We start from the raw sequence: 23,738 nt of genomic DNA on the forward strand, positions 1-23,738 counted from the left end.
GCCAACTCTTGTGGAGTTCTATGGATTCTTATACCTAAGATCACATCCGCAACTCCAGGTCTTTCATATCGAACTTGCTTTCGAGCATTCATTTCGTTGCATTTATGTCTGAAATGTCTCTACTGATGATCAACATATCATCCACATATAAACAAACAATGACTTGGTGATTCAGAGTGTCTTTAATGTAAACACATTTATCACATTCATTTATCTTGAACCCGTTTGCCAACATGGTTCGGTCAAACTTCGCATGCCATTATTTAGGTGCTTGTTTTAGTTCATACAATGACTTAATAAGTTTTAGGTGCTTGCTTTAGTTCATACAACAACTTAATAAGTTTACACACCTTATTCTCCTTTTCTGGAACCACAAAACCCTCAGGTTGTTCCATGTAAATTTCTTCCTCCAATTCTCCATTTAGGAATGCGGTTTTCACAGCCATTGATGGATTTCAAGACTATATACTGCCGCCAAGGCAATTAACAGTCGAATCGATGTTATCCTTGTTACTGGCGAGTATGTATCAAAGTAATCAGGATTTTCTTTTTGCTTGAAGCCTTTTACTACAAGTCTTGCCTTGTCTTTATCAATAGTACCATTTGCTTTCATTTTTCTTTTGAAGATCTATTTAGAACCTAAAGGTTTATTTCCTGGAGGAAGGTCAACTAATTCCCACGTATGGTTGCTTAAGATTGAATCAATCTCACTATTGACTGCCTCTTTCCAAAAGGATGAGTCTGACGACGACATCGCTTCTTTAAATGTTTGAGGCTCATTTTCTAAGAGAAATGTTACAAAATCTGATCCAAATGTAGTAGAAGTTCTTTGACGTGTACTACATCTTAGATTCTCTTCATTATGTACATTCTCACTTGGTTCATCTCGAGGTCGTTTAGATCCCCCACTAGACTGTTCATGTCTAGTTTTATACGGATAAGTATTTCAAAGAATTCAGCATTATCTGATTCAATTATCATATTTTTATTTATATCTGAATGTTCGAATTTATGAACCAAAAACCGACATACTTTACTACTTTTAGCATATCCTATGAACACACAGTCCACAGTCTTAGGTCCTATCTTAATCCTTTTAGGCATATGAACTTGGACCTTTGCTAGACACCCCTACATTTTGAATTATTTCAAGTTGGGTTTCCTTCTTTTCATTTTTCATAAAGAATTCATTGTGTCTTACTATGGAAAACTCTATTGAGTATACGATTGGCTGTAAGGATAGCCTCCCCCCACAAGTTTTGCGGTAAACCGGAACTTATAAGTAAGGTATTCATCATTTTCTTTAAAGTTTGATTTTTCCTTTTCACAATTTCATTAGATTGAGGTGAATACGGGGCCGTAGTTTGATGAACAATTCCATTCTCTACACATACTTTGGCAAAAGGAGATTCATATTCTCCACCTCTATCACTTCTTATAATTTTTATCTTTTTCTCTAACTGATTTTCTACTTCAGTTTTGTATTGCCTAAACGCATCTATTGCTTCATCCTTACTATTTAGTAAGTAGACATAACAATATCTAGTGCAATCGTCAATAAAAGTTATGAAATATTTTTTCCCACCACGTGATGGTGTTGACTTCATATCACAAATGTCAGTGTGTACTAAGTCTAAAGGATTGGAGTTTCTTTCAACGGACTTATAAGGATGCTTTGTATACTTTGATTCCACACACGTTTGACACTTTGATTTATTGCACTCAAAGTTTGGCAAAACCTCTAAGTTGGTCAGTTTTCGTAACGTTTTGTAATTAACATGACCTAAAGGTTCATGCCACAAATTATAAAACTCAAGCAAGTAAGAAGAATTTGAACTTTTATTGATTTCAACATTCATTACATTCATCTTATAAAGGCCCTCGGTGAGATAGCCTTTTCTTACATACACTTCTCCTTTGCTAATTACAATTTTTCTAGAAACGGTTACACATTTGAATCCGTTCTTGTCTAGAAGTGAAATAGAAATCAAGTTCCTACGTAACTCCGGAATGTACAAGGCATTGTTAAGTGTCAAGACCTTTTCTGAAGTCATTTTCAAGCCCACTTTCCTGTTCCTTCTACCTTACCCGTAGCGGAGTTATCCATATAGATCATTTCTTCTACTTGAGCCGGAGCGGATGACGAAAACAACTCTTTGTTGACACACACATGACGGGTGACACTAGAATCCATCCACCATTCGCGAGGATTCCCCACGAAGTTGCATTCTAAGAACATAGCACACAGATCATCCCATTCTTTATTGGACTCAATCATATTTGCTTGGTCCTTTATCTTGCCTTTCTTAGGGGCACGACAATCCGTAGACTTATGGTCAATCTTGCCTTTCTTGGGTTGATTGTTTCCTTGTTCAACTTTATTCCTTTTCTTAGAATTATTTTGGTCATCTTTTATAATATGTGCTCCATAAATTGTAGAATTCCCTTTTGACCTTATCTCGGTAATCTTATTATCCTCTTCAATACGCAGTCGGACAATAAGATCTTCGACAGTCATCTCCTTGCATTTGTGCTTTAAGTAATTTTTAAAGTCTTTCCACATAGGTGGTAGCTTCTCAATGATCGCTACTACTTGAAATGCATCATTCACAATCAAACCTTCCGCTAGGAGATCGTGAATGATTACTTGCAATTTCTGCACTTGAGAGACAACCAATTTGCTATCTATCATTTTAAAGTCCAGGAATCTTGCAACAAAGAACTTCTTCATTCCCACATCCTCTGTCTTGTATTTTCATTCTAGTGCCCCCCACAATTCCTTAGATGTCTTAGTTCCACTGTAAATATTATAGAGGTCGTCTTGGAGACCACTCAAGATATAATTCCTGCAAAGGAGGTCTGAGTGCTTCCAAGCCTCTACAATCATGAAATGCTCTTTGTCTGATGTTCCTTCGGGCACCGCAGGAGCATCCTCACTAATGAACCTTTGAAGGCATAGAGTGATGAGGTAAAAGAACATCTTTTGCTGCCATTGCTTAAAGTCAATGCCCACAAATTTTTCGAGCTTCTCCGCTGGCGTCATTGGTTGCGGAGCATTTGCTCGACTTGTTGAGGCAATACTAGTTTCCTCCAAAGTCGTAGCGGCATCTTACATTTGACTTTCGTTAGTCATTTTTTTTGTCACCACATGACAATAAAATTTAGTATTTTCAGAATACTATTTATAAAGTTAAGCAACTTTAAACTCTTCTTCTTGTTTTTAGTTAACGATGAAGTTTTTATGACTTCCAATCGTCAACCGAATGATCTTTAACTTGTGATGAAGTTTTTATATCTTCGAATCACTAGTTAAGTTCAAACGGAGTAGAAAGCTTAAAGCTTTAATCTCCAAAAACAAGCAATACAAATTCTGCAAGGGTTATTCCTTAAGATTGTTATTTTATGGTGTTTTCGGGTACAAGAATCTGTATTTAGGCACAACAACTTCAACACTAGTTCAAGTTTAAAACAAGAACACTATGAAGTACAAAAACACCCTCAACACAAGATCAAAGTGATCTTTCTAAGAAGTGTTTTATTTTTTCAGAAATTAAGTTAAAACAGAAATATAAAGCCAAGTCCCCCGATTTCACAGAGTGTTCTTAAGGAATAATTTTCTTCACTGTACCCGAGGTTTTGGAATCTTCCTCCCACGATAAAATGACTTTCAATCCAACTATAGTGGTACCTCAAATAATTGGATTCGTCGAACTCACTCAACTATTTGATTGATCACAAAGAATATTTTGAAGACAAGAAAAGTTTTTATTTCCGAAAATTTTTCATTCATTTCTAAACCTGTGGATGAAAGAAGATTTATATAGCCATCAGATGTCTCTTATGAAAGATGACAATGGTATACTTTAAAGGTGTATCCTTTGAAAGAGTCATATCTGTTTATTCAAAATAATATGTCTTTTGCTCAAAGATTTTATCTCTTTATTTTCCATTCACACCAATTAAACCCAACAGGTTAAACGTCACTCTTTAAGACTAATAGCTTAATATCAAAATCAAGCACTGAACTTTGTTATTTCCACACATTTTATCCCTTCAAATTTAACTCACTCGTCCCACTTTTCACAATTTAAATACAAACAAATAATTCAAACGTACAAAAATTTCATTCCCTTTGATATACGTGATTCCGCCCATATGTGAGATAGAATCAACATATATTGATTCTAGACTCTACTTTTAACCTTCGAACTTTGTTATTTGTTGTTTAAAGTTTTAACGTGAATTAAACGTCACTCTTTTAAACTACCAGCTTAATATCAAAATCAAGCACCGAAAATTTGTTATTTCCACACATTTAATCCATTCAAACTTAAATCACTCATCCCACTTTTCACAATTTAATTACAAAACAAATGATCCAACATACAAAAGTTTCGTTATGACTACTCGGATAATATTTCTAAGCAAATTACAAGAAGAAAATACAAATATCATACAACCTTCATTGTAAGTACCATGAAAAAAAAATATGCTACAACGAGATGTATGTCCCAACTCCCAACATTACAAACATCGACACCTAAAATACCAAATTCCAAATATAACTTTATATACAGACACAGAGACTTTCACAGATTGAATTAAAAGTAACTTTGTCATCATAAACTAAACTGACGAAAAAAAGCAAATAGTAACAACCGGTCTAAAGCCAAAACGATGGATCAAGATTCAAGCATTGATTCCGGTTGGACCGGGTTTAGTATTGGACCCATTAGCCATATTGGCTACGTGAAATTGTGACACGTATTTGTAAGTTGCACCTTCTGGTTCTTTCAATGGTGGCTCATTCAAATGTGCCCAATTGCTACTTATCCACCTGCAATATTATTCCAAAATTAAATACATCAGACACATATATTTTTCTTTTTTAGATTTTAGATATTAATACCAATGTATATTCAATATATAATTAGTGTTTAATCAGTGTAAATACTAATTAGACCGTAAATATTCTGATAAATTTAGTAAAAAAGATATTAGGATTATGTTACTAAAGAACTTGTTGGACTAATACAGTTTAGTCCCAATCGATGCAATTGAGCCAAAATTACATTTTTGTTTCATCCGATTGAGCCTTATTTTATATTGTTCATGCTTCGGCTATCTAATCTTAAATGGACAGAATAATCAACATAGAAAGATATAAGTCAAATTTATCTAGTTATATGATTTTAAGCAATTAAACCGAATTCTCCTTTTTAAAATAGGAATTCTACGAAAAAGCTAATTTCCATTTAAAGCTAATTTCCATTTAAATGTATTACTTCATTTATTTCATATTAATTGGCAGCCTTGATAAAAATATTTATTTTAATTTATTATTATTTATAAAATCAAGAAAATCTTATTACATTCTTCCAAGATTACCCTATTATTAAATAACTACATAACTCACATTTATATTTTCATAATATAATTAATAAAATTAATTTAATAAAATAAACACCTAATTAATATTTTATTTTTTATTAGTAAATATGTCAAGTCCATAGGCCTTTTAAATTGTGATTGCTTATTCTCTAAGAAAGAAAATCAAGCAGAAATAATTAAATAAGTTTAATTACCATCCATTTTTCTTGATTAGTTGATCTAAACTCTCCTCCCTTTCCAAATCAGAAAGTTCCCCCAAGTTTAATCTTTCTTGTTCTGCTTTAGCTGCCTCCTCAAATACAATATTTGCCTGTCACCAATAAAAGCACCCAAAAATTAATTAGTATATACACTATAATTTTGTTACTTCAAAAAGAATCACTAAGCGATCATTATAATTACGAGTTCGAAATTAAATAATTTTAATCTAGATTTTTTAAACTAAAAATTCTGAATCTGCCTCGAAAGAAAACATTATAACTTACAATTTATAAGTATGTATACCTTTTTTAGGCTTTGAGGGGATAACATAGAGATATATCTTTGATGTTCTTCTTCTATCTGTTTTTTTGGATCTCCAATATGCTTCTATCTCTTCCTTTGTTAATGACTTAGTTTTCCGATATTTCACTATAAATTAAATCCATCCAAAAAAGAAGATAATTAATATATAGTAAAAATTAATAAGCAAACAAAAATTGTTAATTTAATTTTGTCATTAATTTAGGAAATGTAAAAAAAGAACTTACTAGTTTGAGGATCAGAAACAGGAGAATCCCAACCTGCCATAAGAGAACCCATTCTTGCTAATTAACTTCTTAATTAAACCAAATAACACACTTAGTTTCACTCAACTTGTATGTGTAAATTGAAATTTAGTAGAAAAATTGAGTCTCTTTTATAAGGCTAGAAGATAATAGTCAATTGGTTTATGGTGGGGCGTACCTTAAATTGTTAATCTTATCTCTAACGAAAAAACTAAAGATATTATTTTATTACTAAATTAGTTAGAATTAATACTATGTTAAACCAGGGACTTAGCATATGGTTTCTTTCTAGTGGAGTAATAATTAATTATTAATAATAGCAACAATAATAATATAGCTCGTATGATTTTACTAGTGAAATATAAAGTGACTCATATACATATAGTATTAATTTAATTTTGTGAAGATAGATGATAGAATCTCAAAATTAAAATACGCAATAGATCTACATACACAATATTATTCTTTTGTCTTATAAGAATTATTTTTCATAAATTCTCGATTTAGAAAGCATATCAGTATTACAAGTATTAATTACTTTTTACGATTAATAATGGCTAGAATTAATTAGCCGCCCATAGATATGCATGCAAGGTGACAATATCTTATTGATGATAATAATAAAATATTAAGGAAATGAAAATATCTTCTATCATGGATTGCTACGTCCACTAAGTTGTCTTGTCAGATAGTTTATCTCAATTTCTTCTTATCCAAGGGGGACGTTAGATTCTTTTCCTAAAACAAAATATTTTACCCGTTTCAAACTTGATTTGATTTTGTGATATTAAATTAAAAATATATAAAATATTTTTTAATTTTATAATCATACAAATATAGTTTCATAAATTAAAATTTAGAAGTTACCAAAAAAGAAAGTAATTAAGACAATCGAATTGTTACGAAGAAAGTAAAGTTAAATTAATTTTAATTAATGGTATACAATTATTTTTTAAAAGCTAAACAAATAGTCTTTCTCCATAGGGATTTTTATTTTTGATCAAATATAAATTGACAAAGTCATAGCGCCAAACTTATCCTAAGTCTCTGTGGAGTTTGGATTAACAAGTCAATTTTCGTGCTGTTGTTGTTGTGTTGCTCATTCTCCCCCAAGTAAACTTGGCATCAGGCGAAATGAAACTTGGAAAACTTTAATATTAATATTTTCTTAATAAACATATAAAGCTCAATAACATAACAAGTAAAAGTAAATTATGAGGGATGATTTAGTTGGGAAAAGTTATCTCAAAATAATTACTTATTTCGAATAATTCAAGATTAATTATTTTATTGTGTATATAAGATAACTTATTTCATCATTATAGAGTAAATAATGGGATAAATAATCTCATTATTAATAAATATTTTAAATCAAATATAAAATAAAATAATTTTTTTTAATTTTAAAATTATTTATATCATATACCTCACACAAATGACCTCGGAGAGCTGGAGATGTCAAAATATCTGAAAGGAACGACAATATCAACATCAAAAGTTGCTTTGTTGCTTTCGAAGGGTCAGTTTTTTTTAAATGTCAAGCAAGCACACCTGGCATCCACTTCCCATTTTTATATGTCAGAAATAGTATACTCTTCATGCTGATAATTGTTATTGTGTCCTCTAGTGTGCTTAAAAAAGACGTTCCATTAATTAATACATGTCTTATTTTATGTGAGATATATTTTTTTTTTAATCTATCATAAATAAGGTAGTTATTTTTCTTTTTTCTTTTTTTGAAACTATCTGATATATCATTCACATTTTATTTTTAATGAGGTGATAATTTATTAAGGCTTGTTAATATAAAAGTTTATTCTTGTATCATAAGGGAAAAAAAATTAAAAATACATGTAAACTCTCCGCATTGCTCATTCAAAATTATAATTAACGTACTTTAATTTGCATGTATTTGCTATATATTTCTTATATATGTTTGAAAATCTTGCATCTTAAACTTAATTTCCAATTAGATATTTTTACCTAAAATGAAATGGACAATCATAGTATGTTGAGAATATCATTTGTATGTTCCTCTAAATAAAATGGCTTTCTTAATGATTTTACTTACTTCCTATCGTAAAATTCGTCTACTTTATTATGCCGGCTGTCTTTTATGCCTTATATTAGAATAGTGATGACAAATAAACGAGTTAAAATGAATTGCATAAGCATGAGTTGAGTTAAAATCCTTTCATATTAATACAAAAACATGGTAGGTTAAAAATGATACTAACTCACTTTTTATCTCCTAAAGTCAGAGGTAATTTGCTGAAGTTTTGCTTAGCAACAAATAGGTACGTATCCTTGCTAATCATCAAAGCAAAAACAAAATATTTTGACGAGTTTTCTAATACATCAATTTAGAAGTTTTCTAATACATATTTAGTTGAAATGAGCTATATTTTGGGTCGCGCCTAACTTAATCCACCATGAAATACTCGGTCAAAATCATTGATCAGACGAATTATATTTTTATGGGCTAATTTTATCATTCGTCTAACACAGAAAGATAAAAGTTGAAAAGCATACTTTGTTTAAGAATAACATTTTGGTTACATTAATCTTTTAATAGATAGAGCACTCTCTCTACATAATAACTTCACTAAGACATTGGTCATATTTGTAGAGGGTTCAAACAACAACTAAATTAATTTAAAAAAACAAAAAACAAATACATTATAATATGCTGACATTTCTTTAAGCAAAAATCATATATAATCAACAAATTTTAAGTTTTATGGGGTGTATCTCTTGTTGAAACTGGTGGAGATGGCTTTATATTTAGACAAAGGTATCAAATGTGTGGGCTTGGACCTAATCCAACTTTGTGTGCTCATAATGCTCTCCTTCAAGTATGGCACAGCATCTTCACTAGACAAAGTCCTTAACCAGTTAACCCTCTTATTAGCACTTGCACCTGGCCCATAACACTTGTACTCAGCAAAGTATGATGTCCTGTTACCAACAAATTAACATACCAAAGTCAAGTTTTTAATTCAAGTATGGTTTGTAATCTGAAAAATAAGACTAATAATCATATAAGATTAGATAAGATTAACAATGATTATATTCATCAGAAGGTGCGAGCAGTAGCATATAATGATGATAAAATGAGAAAAGATCGATCTCCAGAGATAGTGCATAAGTTCGTGAATGTGAAATTATCGTGACTAAAGGTGTAAAAAAGGGAGGAGGTAAACCTAAAATCACATGAAAGAAAGTTGTCTCGAAAGACCTATAGTCTCTTGGAACGAATGAAGATTTAACGAAAAACAAGGGGCACTGGTAGGAAAATATTCATATAGGTGACAGCTATATATTAGTTAGGAGTAGGTTTAAGTCTTGTAACCGATGTTGACTTTCTTGGAACTTAGGCAATTTTTTTTTGTTATTGTTGAGCCTACCGTAACAAGTTAAAATACACTAATAATATACATTGGTGCTTGTAAGTTAAAATCGATATATGTACCTTTGCCTAGAGGGATCATTCCAATCTTCCCAACCATTGGGAAGTATGACACTTGACATGTAAGTTTGAGCAAATACTACCCTAGCATAGGCACCCCATGGCCTTCCAAGAATTGCACTCTTCACTCCTGTAATCTTGCAACCCAAAAAGGTGAAACCTGTGTTTTCCCGGGGTGATTGCCTATGTTGTGCTGTTATAGCCCCATTGGATTGCGAAAGCGAATGCAAATGACATTTCTGCCCCCCAAAAAAAAAAAAGAAGTGACGTCTCAATCATGGTTAAGTGATGAATAACTTAATGACATACAATTGATTTGATATAAATATTGAGTGCGAATAAAGTTTTTAGGTATGTATGGCATGTTACCTCAAAGAGAGAAGCAGCATTTCCACATATGAAATCAGTGTCCCCTTCAATATAACAGTTTTTGTAGTAATGTCTACCAACATCATCAAGTAATGTATCTTGATGAGACATAATTCTACAACCCAAGAAGGCTGCTTTGTCTCCTTCTACCCTCAATGCTACTGCTTTTGCTCCACTTCCATATGTGTTCTGTAATTAATCAACACCATATATATCAATAAAATAAATTTCAATAAAGTAAATCTCTATCTAGTAACTAAGAGCGTCAACCGAACAGGTTAGACTGACTTTGAACGGATTAAAATGAGTTGAGTTGAGACAAGCCGGCCCAAAGGCTAATTGGACTGTGACAGGTTTGTCAATATGGGATAAACAATGTGTCAATGTCCAACTCTTACCCTATACTACCTATTGGAGGCAGAGCGGTTGTTTCCAATAGACCCTCGACTCAAGGAAAAACAGTTCAGGAAAAGAAATAACGACACCGAAAGAACCATGGACCATGATTTGCATACCTGAATTGTAAGGTATCGAGCCACAAAATCAGAAGCAAAAACAGTGAAAGTTGGAGATTTAAATATATCCCCATAATCATTCCCTGTAATTATAGTATGTTCCACTGTATTTTTTCTCCCACTGATTGTTATAAATGGCTTGTCAGCAGGAACAACAACTTTCTCTCTATAAACGCCAGGCTTTACCAAAATAAATACATGTTGGGAATTCCTTGAAGGCACTGCATCAATTGCATCTTGTATCCTCCTGTAATCTCCTCTACCAGATTGATCCACTTTTATCAAAATTGCATTTGAAAATTGACTTGATGATGATGAACCAGCTTCGGAAAAAATCGCTAAATAACTCGTAGCTAACAGAACAACCATAATTGTAGCGTACCCATGAAATAATGCCATATCTGAAAAATAATGACCAAGTCAGAAATTTTGATATATATGCGATACAAATGTGCTGTATTTATAAACAAAAGTAAAATTCCTTGTTACATAAGTAGCGACATGCATGGATAGTATAACGACTGCGCTGATCGACGTCTCCGACCATGCATTTATTCTATCAATATTCAAGATAATATGATCTGAATTACCTTTGCTGCTACACAAGAAAATTCAACGATATATATGTGCACAAAAGAATTTATTTTTCTCTCTATTTGCACAATATAATTTTCTGATCGAACTCTTTGAGTCCACCTAGCTCTGTCTAGACTTAGAAGCTCCAAATTATGACAAACTTATTGTAGAACTTTGTGAAATAATGCAACTTAATTAAGACAATTGAATAATTACCTTCTCTCTCTATATATATACACACAGAGGTGGACATAAAACACAATGGCAAGGTCAATTTTCAACTAGTTTTCTCGAAAAAATAAAGTAGTTCAAACTTCAAAATTCTGATAATTCTCCATTAACTTGAATATTCAGGTCTTTCTCCATGCAAAAATTAGAAAACAAACAAACAAACAAATTAAATTACCTCAATCAGTTTTTAGTAGCTAATATGTACAACTTCTTCTTTTTTTTTTTTTCAAAGAATTGTATGGCAGTTTGATGAAGGTGGGGAGGCTGGCAATTAGGAGAAAGTAGGCGGGAAAAATGGCAGTGTATAATTGCAGTTAATTTGCACGTATAAAATTTGGCGCCGTTTATGGTTAAGCAAAGGAATTTAATTTGAATAGTCTAAATTAATTGGCAGTTTTTTTGAAGTATATGTACTACGTGGCGGACAACTTTCTATATATAGTGGAAAATTGCCATAACACTTTAGGCGTTTTTTATTTTTAATTTTAGAAGAAAAAAAAAAAAGTTTGACTAGTCAAGTGTTTAACGACTTGTACAAAAGTCAACTTTTTTGATGCATTAATAATTAATTATTGTAGTTCATTTGGCTAAATAATTCTTAAAATTTGAATATTTTGAAAAGTATTAATTTTGTCATTAAGTGTTTTTTGAAAAAAAAAAAGTTCCAAAGAATAGTAATATGTTTAGCTAATTAATTTGAAAATATACTTTTTAGCAATATAGAACGGCAATTTGTGTTTGATCAAGACGATCTTAAAAATGTTTGTGAGATTTGTGCTACATTAAAGACATTTTTTTGTTCTAAAATCTTTATACAAACACCTCAACTTTCTAAAATAAAAATTTATTTTTACAAAAAGGAGTCGTTGTTACTTCTCAAATGCTTGACCAGATAAATCATTAGCCTCATATGATATAATGAAGTGATCAAGAGGTGACAATTTGTATATAATTACGTGATGAGTTTATATCTCATGATCGTTGCTAATTTAATGATGTTTTTCTTTTAATCTCTTTTCAACTATTATCAAATAGGAGTAACTAATTTGTAAATCCCAGACAAGTTTAAGTCGACTAATTAAGAAACTCTTATTATGTGTACATTTTTTATTTCGGACCCTCGTCAACTACGTGTAAAAAAAAAGGCAAATAGAGATTGGATTAATTAAATTGAAGTTGTTAATATACACACATTTCGCATCAGTAGTTAATTAGTTATATTATGGTTGTACTTGTAACGAATTCTATTATTTAAAAGTTGTAATTAACGAAATAATAATAAAATATTGGTTGTGCGTTTTGGTAACCAATGAATTTTCGACCTAAGACGACGTATTTTCAGTTCTGTGGATATTAAATAAAATTCAATATATTTTTTCTTTGGCTAACGTCACTTAAGTAGATAAGTGGATAAACCTTCGTCACCTGCTCAAGGTCTACACACATAAAATTTCAGCCAAAAGAATTTAAATTTTGTGCACAATCAGTATACAAAATATATATGATCAGTTAGTTACGGGTGCAAAACTTTTAATTATCCATATCAGATAGTTACACCATATCAATAAATGTAAGACATGAGTTTGCAGTTTGCATAATACTCTTATTAAAATCATGATTTGTATATTTTTGCATTATTAATAGCCTATTTGGTCAAGTTTATGGGAGACGAAAAGTGTTTTTTTTCCCTCTAAAAAGCTTATTCAAAAAAAAAAAAAAAAAGACGGAGAGATGTTTGGCCAAGCTTGTGGACGATTAATTGTTTCTTGGAAAATAAGATAAAATATTTTTTTCAAAATTAAAGTACTTCAAAAACAATTTCTCAATAAGTTGAATCGGCTAAAACTAAACAACAACAATTACACCTCATGATCTCATTTCCAAACAAGTTGAATCGGCTAGTTTTTGTTATGTTTCTTCAATTAAATTCATTTTAAGTCACCAATGGATTAAAGTTCTATAGTTCGTTAGCATCTCTAATACACGTAACAATAATATATTCAGTGTATTCTCATAAAGTGGGGATCTGGGGAAGGTAAAATATACACACTTCATACCACTATCTCAGATGAAGTAGAGAAGTTGTTTCCGTTATACCCCGAATCTCTAATATATGTGTTTAAAAAAATAAAAATTTAATGCCATTATATAATGTCTTTTCATAGAAAAGAGTTGAGATTTGGTCATCAACCATTTAAGTATACTTCCGTATGTTTGTTCTAGTATCTAAATGATAATTCAATTGTGTCAAAAAATTTGGTATGATGGACATAAGATACGCACTATTAAAACTCATATATACATTCAATTCTATAGTGGAAAATTAAAGAAAATGACATCAAATCTATCTACGAGACATTAGACAATAGGTCATCTAACTTCAACGGCTTAACTACTATTAGTAAGTATTAAATATTATACTGATTAGTCACAATCACGAGTCATGACATTTCTTAATTTTTCAATTAAAAAGAAACTATATTTGACACTTGAAGAAATTTACTAAAACAATGTATAGAGATAGCAACATCATATCATATCCAACACTGACTTATTAATTACGTCATACGCTACGTATGAAGTGTATTTGTCATATGTGATTTATAGATGTAAACCGCATTAGGCAAGGATGACTGAGTTTGGTGCATTGGACATGGTGCCCCAAAGGTAATGCCAGGGATCTCCCACGCTTGGTCCTTTTCAGTCGAGCTCATCGCACTGACTTGCCTAGTGTAGTTCACATTTTCAATGGGGTTTGCGATTTCTTCCCTTCTCAGTTGAGCCCGTCGCATTGAGCTTGTCTAGTGTGGTGCACATCGTCTCTGTGAATTGCGAACTATTGCGAACTATTGCACAAGAAAAATACATTTGTGGTTATTGGACTTATAATGGAAATCCAATACACTTTGCTTCTCTCATTTTTAAAGACAGGCAATTATACTCCAACATTACATTGGAATAAAATTGAAACTTGAAAATGTTAAATTTGGCATCTCTTTGGTGCTATAATTTTTGTATGAATAAAACTCAGATTTTGTATTTCACCTGAAGAAAACTATACCAACTTGTGCAGACAATTTCACCAGCAAATTGGCATTTCGTTAATTCCAGATTTTGTTTGTACTTTGTGTTTGAGAGACATTAGGAACATGGACGGCTTTAGCATATCCAGTTTCGTGTTTTTGTCTCTGCTGAAATTTGAACCCGAGACCTCATAGTTCTCAACCTACTTCATTGACCACTAGGCCACACCCTTAGGTGCGTTCGTTTGCATATTCAATAATGTGAAATGTAGACTTTGATGTTCCTTTTGTTAGTTCAATGTTACTTGTTTAATGTGTTCTTACTCGATTATTAGTCTGCAAACAAGTTGTCGAGGGAAGGCAATGATAGTAAGGGGGTAGGAGATGGTGCAGAAAGCAAATCAAAAGACAAACACAAGCTGAGAGGATGGTGTATTAGGAAATGAGGAATAACAACAAACTTGTGTGCCTTTTCATCCCACAATGATAGCGCTCAATTTCGTTTTCTATTAGTTTTGAATGAGAAAGACCAAGATTCTACTAGCATTTGTTTTGATGAGCCATGATGGCATCAAGAATTGCAGTGTTGGTGTCTGAATTTTAAGGGCATGTTACAGTAGCATCGGTCAAGAACTTTCAGCTGGTGGCTTCTGGCCCATTCCCTAATGTCCCATTTACAGATGAAGAAAACGTAATCCTGCAACTTTGGGAAGATGGGAAAAGACATTTTCACCATGGATTACCACTAGCAACTCTCTGCATTCGAAGCGCTTGCAACTTCCTAAAGTAGTTTGACACCAAACCTGCGTGCGAGTAGCCTCTTCTTTTTCTCTCTTTTCTTTTGGCTACTTTTACATGTCATCTTGTGCTTTTGTCTTCAAAGTTGGTAGTGTACATATCTCTTTTTAGTCCTCTCCTCAGGGAGGGTCTTTCCTGTGCAGGCTGTAGTTTATTCTATCTTGAGCCGAGGGCCTATTAGAAACAACCTCTCTATCTTTACGAGGTTAGGTTAAGGTCTATGTACCTTCTACTCTCCCCGGAACCCACTTCATGGATTACACTGTATATGTATATGTTGTTGTTGTCGTTATTTGTTGTAGCTTTTTCTATAGTAGGAAGTTGAGTGATATACTTCAAATTGCATGTTGGGTTGTGCCAGAAAAAGTGGCAGTTGTGTTATATCTTCATCATGTTGAACTTTCATTGAACAAAAGCATCAGATAACAAGAAGTAATATTGCCTTCAAATTAAAGCGCGACTTCTTCGTTCTTTTCTCTCCATAAATAAGATTTTGTCCAATACACTCTAATGCACATCAAAACCAGGAAATAGAAGACAACATCTCATGTATATCATGGGTTCATTGATTATTTGTATCTCTGTTACAGTTGCTTTTGGCAGATATTATTGAATATGTACAAAAGGATATGTTAACTTTAATTAGTTACATGCATTACAACTGTAGTTTCAAAGAATATCTATCTCGTTTTCTCTCTTCTCCATACCGCCAACTTGGCAACCATGTCGCCGAGGTTTTTCAGGGTTGTCTGAATCAGAATCACTTGGTTCAAGAAAAAGGCCTTCAAGACATCTACTTCTGATTGTTGGCTCGTATGTATGTTTCTGAGCACGAGTAGCATTAAATTCGGCCTTGTGTGCCGCAAACAGTCCATTTTCCTCACTTGTTTTTATAGTTTCTGAAGGCGTACGAGGAAAGGACATGTGTATACCTGGATTTTTACCCTCAATGAAACTGTCAAATGTAATTGAGTTGTTGAGGCCCTGCACATTGCAGTTCATGTATGCCTCTATTTCTTGATCTTTCATGGTCCTTCCATCGTTTGACTGCCTTCCTTCTGAACCCTCTGCATCTATGGTTGTATCGGCACTTTCATCTGCATTCAGTTTGTAGCCTCTGTGAATTTGAATTGACCCTCTTTTGGATGAGTTTGAACCAAGTTGCATAGATGCTCCTCTGTTATCACCAGCAAGGGTGATCACACTCACCGGCCCCTCTTCCAAATTTATCTTGCCATCTCCAACCACCATCCTATGAATTAACTTTGAGATGTTATCTTTTACCTCTTTGTTAAGGGGTATATCTTGTTCAGCAGAACCTGCAGTTTCCTTGCGACCACTAACTGTTTTGTTCTTTAGCTGTGATGGGATTGTTCTTGTCTGCTTTCCATTAGAGACACGGTTCACCTGAATTTGGTCATCATCAGGACTGGCTTGTGCTTGCTTGGGTTGGAACACAATGCCTGGCTGCTCTTTGGATGTCACAGGACCACCGGTCTTTTCTCCTGCAGCATGGTTTTTATCATTGGTCTCTTGCACAACTTCCTTCACTTCAGTTTCCTGGTTTTTTGTCTCCAACGGTCTGGCCGTCTTAGGTTCACTAATGATTCTTGAAGAATCTGATATCTTGGATGGTCCTTCTGTAATACCTCTGGTGGATCTCACCTCTGAGAGTTCTGAAGCTTGCATTTCCTTTTCAGGTGACCTATTTTTTGCTTCAGAGGATTTGGATGAAGTCTCTGAGCTCTCTTCCGATTGTTTTGGTGCAGATGTCGTCTGGGAAACTGTCTGATCCTTCGGTTGCATTTGTGAAGTTATATCAAATGGATTTGAAGAAACCTGACTCGCAGGGCGAGATTCCTTTGGGGTAAATTGATCAGTTGAAAGGACCTGAGGACCCTTACGTATTGGTGAGGATTTTGGACTCACTTCTTGCGATTGAGGAGCTGGATGAGACTGGGATGCAGATGGAGGCTGAGGTGCATTGGACTTAGTTTCCACATCAGATGGTGAAGCTGGTTGAGAATTGCTCTTCTGTTCTTGAGACAGTATCAAGGGTTGAGACTCAGTTCTGGAGGGAGCAACTCCTGGAGGACCAGATTGTGGGCTCTGCGGTATTGTGGATGTAGGGGTACTGGTGATGGTAGTGGTAGGGGTTTGAGTTTCAGATTTCGGGCTAGCTGGAGCTTTTGTGGCAGCTGAAGGATGAGAAGGTACTGGGCTACTTTCAGGTAAAGGGCTTGTATTTGTGGATTGGATAGGAGCTTTGCTCTCAGCTAAAGGTTGAGGAGGAATTGCGGGAGTTTCAGGTAACGTGCTTGTGCTTGTGGTGGTGTTCTGGCTAGGAGCTTTCGTTTCAGCTGATTTCTGAGGTTGAGGAGATCTTGGCGGTGGGATAGTTGTACTAGCAGGGGCCTCATTACGGTCTCGAGTACCAACTGATGGTTGAGCTGGTGAAGAAGGCTTTCCAGATGTCGTGGTTGTGGGGGCACTTGGTGGCTGCTTCGGAGGTGAGTTTTCAGTTGCAGGACTGGATGATGGGCTAGTATTCGGTTTAGTGCTGCTGGAGGGCTGTGACTGTGAAGTAGTTCGTGATCTTGTCGCTTGACGAGTTGTGCGACTAGGACCACTACTTTTGGTATTAGGCTGAGTGGATGGTTTGCTTGCAGATTCAGCTTCTGATTGTGACCAAGGAAGGCGGAAGCGAAATGTTGATCTTTTTTCCATTTTACAATAACAAATCTTATGAAGCAAATGAAAATTTGTTGTTTAAATTGTTTGTTGATGATGATATGCAACCATCAAAAAGCAACAATATATAAAGGTTTGCTTTTGATACCTTAGAACATGTCACACTTTAGAATATCTCAACTTGCCTTCTCACCTTCACCTTTTTGCTTCTTTTCCCCTCACTGCAGGTAATCTTTCTCTGGAAATCCTATAATGATGTTTATTTGCCTTATCATTGAGGTTAGCATCGCAGTTTATCAGCATTTAGTCCACTTTTCAACTATACACCACGAGGTAGGGTAAGGTCTGCATAAACTCTACCGTCCCCAGACCCCCACTTGTGGGATTATATTGTGGTTTTTCAAGAATATGCTTTCGTGGATGTGACTTGAATCTCACGGCAACGCGATAAGAAGACAATTAACTTACTCTTAACCATATACAAAACATCGGCAATGTGAAGGCAATTTTTTCATTTCCTTGACAAAGAATATCTTGGAAGGAGGCAAAGGAAAGGGGTAAAGAAGAAACTAAGCTAAACATGAAAGAAGGCAGCAATTAAAAAGCTATTTTCCTATTAAATACTTGATGACCTCTACAAGAAGCAAAGCATTAGAAGTAAAATTCATGTTAAACAGACATGTTTTTTTTTCCTGATTTAGTAGTTCAAGAAAAGAACACAAAAATGGAACTCATATAAATAACTAAAGGAGAGAACTCATCCTTCTCTTGTAACCTTTTTGCTTGAGCGTATAATCATCATTAGCTGAGGCAAAATTGCCAATTGAAGATATTCTTTCCCCATCTTAAGGTAACTTCTTCAATTTTTGTACTACTTCATGAGCATTATGAATTACTTTCGCACTTCATATTCTTCGAATTTTGAAGATTTGAAGTTTATGGGTTCCTACAACGACCAAAAGTTAATACTATAATTATAACTGAGTTTACAGTCTAATAATTATATGTGTGTAGTAGATTTCTCGATACAAAATTTGAGCAAAAGCTATTAGGTTCACATGAACCCGTAATCAGCCCTCCCTCTAGATTCCATCCTTTTGGACTTTAATGTCTCGACATTCATTTTGATGACCGCAACATGGGCAAGAAGAAAAATCATTATCATTATTTCTTTATGAGTGTTTGATGATAAGATGGTTTGTACCATAATCACAGGAACACAATGCAAGGCCTTATGCGCGTTGTTAGATCATGCCATGAAAAGCTCAAGGTTACAATTCTACAGCACCCACAATTCAAAAGCGCGAATGAGATGAACAAAGTATTCGCAAGATTTGGACGTGTCATCTCCTTCCCAACGATGCAGAGCAAAGAAGCCAATGACATAATTGTTGCAGAATCTTCCACAATGCAACAAAAGGGGTTAGAGAATACAACAGTCGCCGATGTACTAATGATAAAAGATGAAGAAAAAGGTAACTCGTGGCTTTTTTGTCGGACAAATGACACAGCGTATGATGCCATCAAGAAAGTAAGTCGCTAAAACTTCAACATCACCATACAATGATAACAATGTTTTATTTTGTGGTAGACATACAAATAGCAATGTTAATACGACGATGGTAACAAATTTGTAGATGGCAGCAAACAACATCGGGTCTTTGGTGGTTCTAAAGCCCGGAGAGAATCAGCTTATAGCTGGAATTATAACAGAAAGAGGTAAATTTGCCTTCCAAGTCACATATAAATGTTGAACTTATTCATCATAAGCACCAAACAGCTTCGTAACCAAAACTTACTAGTTTCTACTACACAATGTTTGAAGCAATAGATGTTTTGCTTGATTAGATAAAATGTTGAACTTATTCATCTATGCACATTGTACAAGAGAACAGACTATCTGCGGAAGGTAATTGTACAGGATAGGCCAACTAAATACACAAGAGTCGGAGATATCATGACCGAACAGGTACCCTAGACGTCATCTTCTTGGCTTTGTTTTGTCCATATCTCTTTCTGTTTTTCGGCTAAATATTACTACCTTTGCAACAGAGCAAGCTGATAACCGTTACATCCGACACAAACATTCTTAAAGCAATGCAGCTCATGAGTGGTAAGTACTAGTTCAAATCATGAAGTTGGTTGTGCTTTAAGGGAAGTGATGTAATGTTTTATGATGACAGAGCATCACATACGACATGTTCCAGTGATCGATGGGAAGGTGATAGGCATGATTTCTGTTGTGGATATTGTAAAAGCAGTGGTGGATCAACAAACTGGAGAAGTGAAGCAACTGAATCAATTCATCCGAGGAGATTACTATTGAAAACAATATTTAGCAACCTCAAAACTTTGTTTGTTGATAGACATGAAAAACTATTACCAAAACAATGCTGTCATTTCTCAGGATATTTCTCTATATATCTGCTAAAACACTTTCTTCTGCTACTACTAATACCTGGAGTTTTGTCTCGCGCCTCTAGGTATCCTCTACCAACTCACCTGTGACTGTTTTGGGTACACATGTTATCCTCTAGCTCGAAGTCGTTTAAATTGTAAACAGTAAACATGTGTGTTTAAATTTTAAATCATTGTGTATTTTACTAAACTAATTTTTAAATGATACTTTGGAACTTTTACTACTAATACCTAGAGTTTTGTCTCGCGCCTTTAGGTATCCTCGACCAACTGTGTCTGTTTTGGGTACACATGTTATCCTCTTGCTCGAAGTCGTTCAAGCTTTTCCCGAGAGTATGGCACGGGTTACTTGGTATTCAAGCATGGGTTATTATGTATGCTTCACACACCATTCCTTTTAAACCTTGAAGTAAACAAATCCCCATTACTAATTTATTGGACCAAAGATTAATACACAAACAAAATGCATTAAACTACAAAGGAGTAAATAGTTCTGGGCCAGAAACCAAAAGGAGCCCATAAATGATTCACACCAAATACGTTGAACTTGGATTGGTGGGGTGCGCCAGGCCCATGTAGTAGTGCAACGCAAGGTGGGCCAGAAACCAAAAGGAGCCCATAAATGTGTCACGACCCAATTTCCGAGTCATGATGGCACCTACCACATCCCACCGGTAGGTAAGCCGATACCATAATCCGGAGCTATTGCAATGGGTTACATTGGTAAGAACGTCCAACTTGGACCCTATATGTGAACACAACATATAACAACAACATTTCACAACTAAGGACAATAGATATTCAAACACAAATCCCACGACCTGATAGTATTAATACAAGAGCTTCTAAACTTGACAAGAGGACTTTACAATCTCAGAATCTAAAATGCCTTAAACAATCTCATACATTTGTCTCGAAAGCAAAAGAAAAATAAGAATAGAAGGGATAGAGGGCAACTCGATCCCCAAGAGCTCACCCTGTCTCCGAATAGTCAACTCGTACGAACTAGCTCAACGGCGGCAACTAGAACCTAGGCCTGCACCAAAAAGGTACAGAAGTGTAGTATGAGTACCAAAACACTGGTACTCAGTAGGCATCATCGGCCGACTGATCTCAAATATAATGTAAAGACGATATAAAGAAAGACAATAATCTTAAAGTCAAGGGATAGAATCGTACCTGAATCTACTTTGATACCACTGTAACAACATCTACACTATTAAAGCAATAACATGACATACTATTTAATATACTCCATAATCACCATAACAACTAAGTATTATTTCGAAAGCATACAACCATATACACAATAGCAAAACATCTACTTGCCATAATCATTATCAACAATCTTTAGAACATACACACAAGAACTTACCACGACCTCCCATACCATCGGGAAGTACACAAAAGAGAGCAAAACAAAGAACTCATCACGGCGTCTCATACCACCAGAGAGTACACAAAAGAATACAACCAATAATACCATCAATTTATCAAAACCCGCGGGTAGCACAACCCCGCCATGACTCATTACCGAAATCCACTTCCAAGTACCCATACCATAATTCAACATAAAGAAAGCAACATTGTCGAACCGGGCATCATCATAATATCACATATTCATCCGGACTCGAACTGTGCATCATCATAATACCACATATTCCTCCAAACTCGAACCAGGCATCATCATAATATCACATATTCCTCCGGATTAACCGGATATCATCATAGTATCAATAATTTCTCCGGATTTACCGGGCATCATCATTGTATCAATATTTTTCAAGACAACAACATACACACATAAATGGCCCCAAATCAATAAACATATACAAGTTCACAATAATCGAGTAATAGAGATGTAAGATGCATAAACCATCACACTTTATTACTAGTCATCATCATGACATGTGAGTAAAAGCATAGGCATGAGTATCTAGATGACATACACAATTACCATATTTCCTTGGCTATCCATAACATGGTAAGAAGACAACAATCAAGAATACAAATTTTTCAACCATCGACCTTATTCATAAACCGACAACCGGGTTTAACCCTTATAATCTCAATAACATTATTTAGACGCTCATTAAGTAGGTCAAGTCCCACTTCTAACTCCAACTAATAGTAAAGTCACTTCTATAAGACAAACTTTTACCCAGATTTAGGCTAGGTTTTCTAAGTCACACCATAAGGGCTTATCAATCCTTACTAAGCATATAGGAGAAATCTTCTTCAAGTATTCTTCCTAAAACAACCCAACACCAAGGTCATCTCCTATCTAGGCATTTTATATAGGTCAATACACTCCTAAGGATAGAGAAGTATACCATTCATGTCTACTTAGACAACTATAATGTTCACACACTAGTCATGAGACCACAATTAAGATAACCAAGGTCCTAGGCTAAGGGTCAAATATCATACCTTACAAATCCATGGCCTATAGGAATTAATAACTCCCAAGTTTACCATTTAATCAACTATCGTCTGAATTCCCCGCCCAATCTCGCAAGATATCAATGATTACATTACAAACAAGCTCAATCTATACTACGGGTAAGCTTAACCTACCTTGAATCCAAGCAACTCACGAACTAACGAGCTTTCATTTTCTTTCCGAGAAGCTTCCTCTTTCATAAGCAATGCTATCAACAATATAATGTAAGCATTACAATAAGAATGAAAATACCCATTATAGCATCATTGTGCCATGGGTTTCAAATAGACACCAAAATCCCAATTAGGTTTCACCCTTGGAAAGGAGTTTCCAAGACCAACCATAGACTAATTATCTTTAGGAAGTTAAAAACCCTCAAAAAATTTAAGTCAAACACTCAATTTTTGGGGATACAATTTATCCACAATGATTTAGGGTTTTGAGCCAAGAAATAATGAAATTAATATCAAATTAGAGGAATTCTTACCTTGAATTTGTAGTAAAAGGATCGATTACACAAGTTGTTTAAGTTTTCAATCAACCCACAAGACCACTTTTTGAGTTACCACTCTTTTAGGGCTGCTAGGGTTTTAATAGAGGTGAAGAATGCTCAAAATCTATCAAAAGCCCCTTTTTGTACGGTTTTAGATGGGCTCGCAAGGTCAATTTATTTTTGACCTTCCGAACTCATTCGGACTCCGTTTTTCGTAAACGAACTATGTAACCCCACTAAATTTGACATTCCGGACGCATTGGTGAAGTCAAATTTTTCATACGAGGTCATTTAGACTACTTGTGGGTCCCACACCGCTATATTTCGATATTTGACTTTTTGACTAATTGATCGAAATGAGCTCAGGTGCTATGGGATCCGAACCAAGGGTCTATCTATCCTAAAATTGATCTTACATAGATGTTGGCACTCAATGGCTGTTTGGAATCGATGAAGATGGTAACAGAACTATCAATTCTAGCTGGAATCGACGAAGATGGTAACAGAATGTAACACCCCGTACTTAATTACGTGCATTAGTCATTGTTATATGT

The 23,738-nt window shown here is 34.4% G+C and overlaps 4 protein-coding genes across 5 annotated transcripts; 1 reads left to right on the forward strand and 3 right to left on the reverse strand.

Moving 5' to 3' along the window:
* Positions 1-4,374: 4,374 nt before the first annotated feature.
* Positions 4,375-6,372, reverse strand: LOC107866988. The gene is made up of 4 exons (XM_016713056.2): positions 6,141-6,372; positions 5,896-6,021; positions 5,586-5,701; positions 4,375-4,837 (listed from the first exon to the last, which is right to left on the reverse strand). Exons 2-4 carry the CDS (start codon positions 5,920-5,922, stop codon positions 4,690-4,692), a joined length of 291 nt encoding a protein of 96 aa, XP_016568542.2. The 5' UTR covers positions 5,923-6,021; positions 6,141-6,372; the 3' UTR covers positions 4,375-4,689.
* A 2,358-nt stretch (positions 6,373-8,730) lies between these two features.
* On the reverse strand, positions 8,731-11,747 carry LOC107869412 (putative pectinesterase 11). Of its 2 annotated transcripts, none has more exons than XM_016715952.2 (5): positions 11,494-11,747; positions 10,512-10,912; positions 9,997-10,185; positions 9,631-9,866; positions 8,731-9,116 (listed from the first exon to the last, which is right to left on the reverse strand). In XM_016715952.2, exons 2-5 carry the CDS (start codon positions 10,908-10,910, stop codon positions 8,897-8,899), a joined length of 1,044 nt encoding a protein of 347 aa, XP_016571438.2. In that variant the 5' UTR covers positions 10,911-10,912; positions 11,494-11,747; the 3' UTR covers positions 8,731-8,896. The 2 variants fall into 2 exon arrangements, with proteins under 2 accessions (XP_016571438.2, XP_016571437.2); XM_016715951.2 differs by lacking the exon at positions 11,494-11,747 and adding an exon at positions 11,102-11,258.
* A 3,923-nt stretch (positions 11,748-15,670) lies between these two features.
* On the reverse strand, positions 15,671-17,940 carry LOC107866989 (proteoglycan 4). Its single transcript, XM_016713058.2, has one exon. It carries the CDS (start codon positions 17,864-17,866, stop codon positions 15,809-15,811), a length of 2,058 nt encoding a protein of 685 aa, XP_016568544.1. The 5' UTR covers positions 17,867-17,940; the 3' UTR covers positions 15,671-15,808.
* A 547-nt stretch (positions 17,941-18,487) lies between these two features.
* LOC107869414 (CBS domain-containing protein CBSX3, mitochondrial) lies at positions 18,488-20,476 on the forward strand. Its single transcript, XM_016715953.2, has 6 exons — positions 18,488-18,680; positions 19,046-19,361; positions 19,468-19,549; positions 19,726-19,799; positions 19,883-19,943; positions 20,014-20,476. The coding sequence occupies exons 2-6, from the start codon at positions 19,053-19,055 to the stop codon at positions 20,154-20,156; spliced, it is 669 nt and encodes a 222-aa protein (XP_016571439.1). The 5' UTR covers positions 18,488-18,680; positions 19,046-19,052; the 3' UTR covers positions 20,157-20,476.
* The last annotated feature ends 3,262 nt before the right edge of the window (positions 20,477-23,738 follow it).

The sequence above is a fragment of the Capsicum annuum genome, chromosome 4 (genome assembly GCF_002878395.1).
Source record: "Capsicum annuum cultivar UCD-10X-F1 chromosome 4, UCD10Xv1.1, whole genome shotgun sequence".
NCBI lineage: Eukaryota > Viridiplantae > Streptophyta > Magnoliopsida > Solanales > Solanaceae > Capsicum > Capsicum annuum.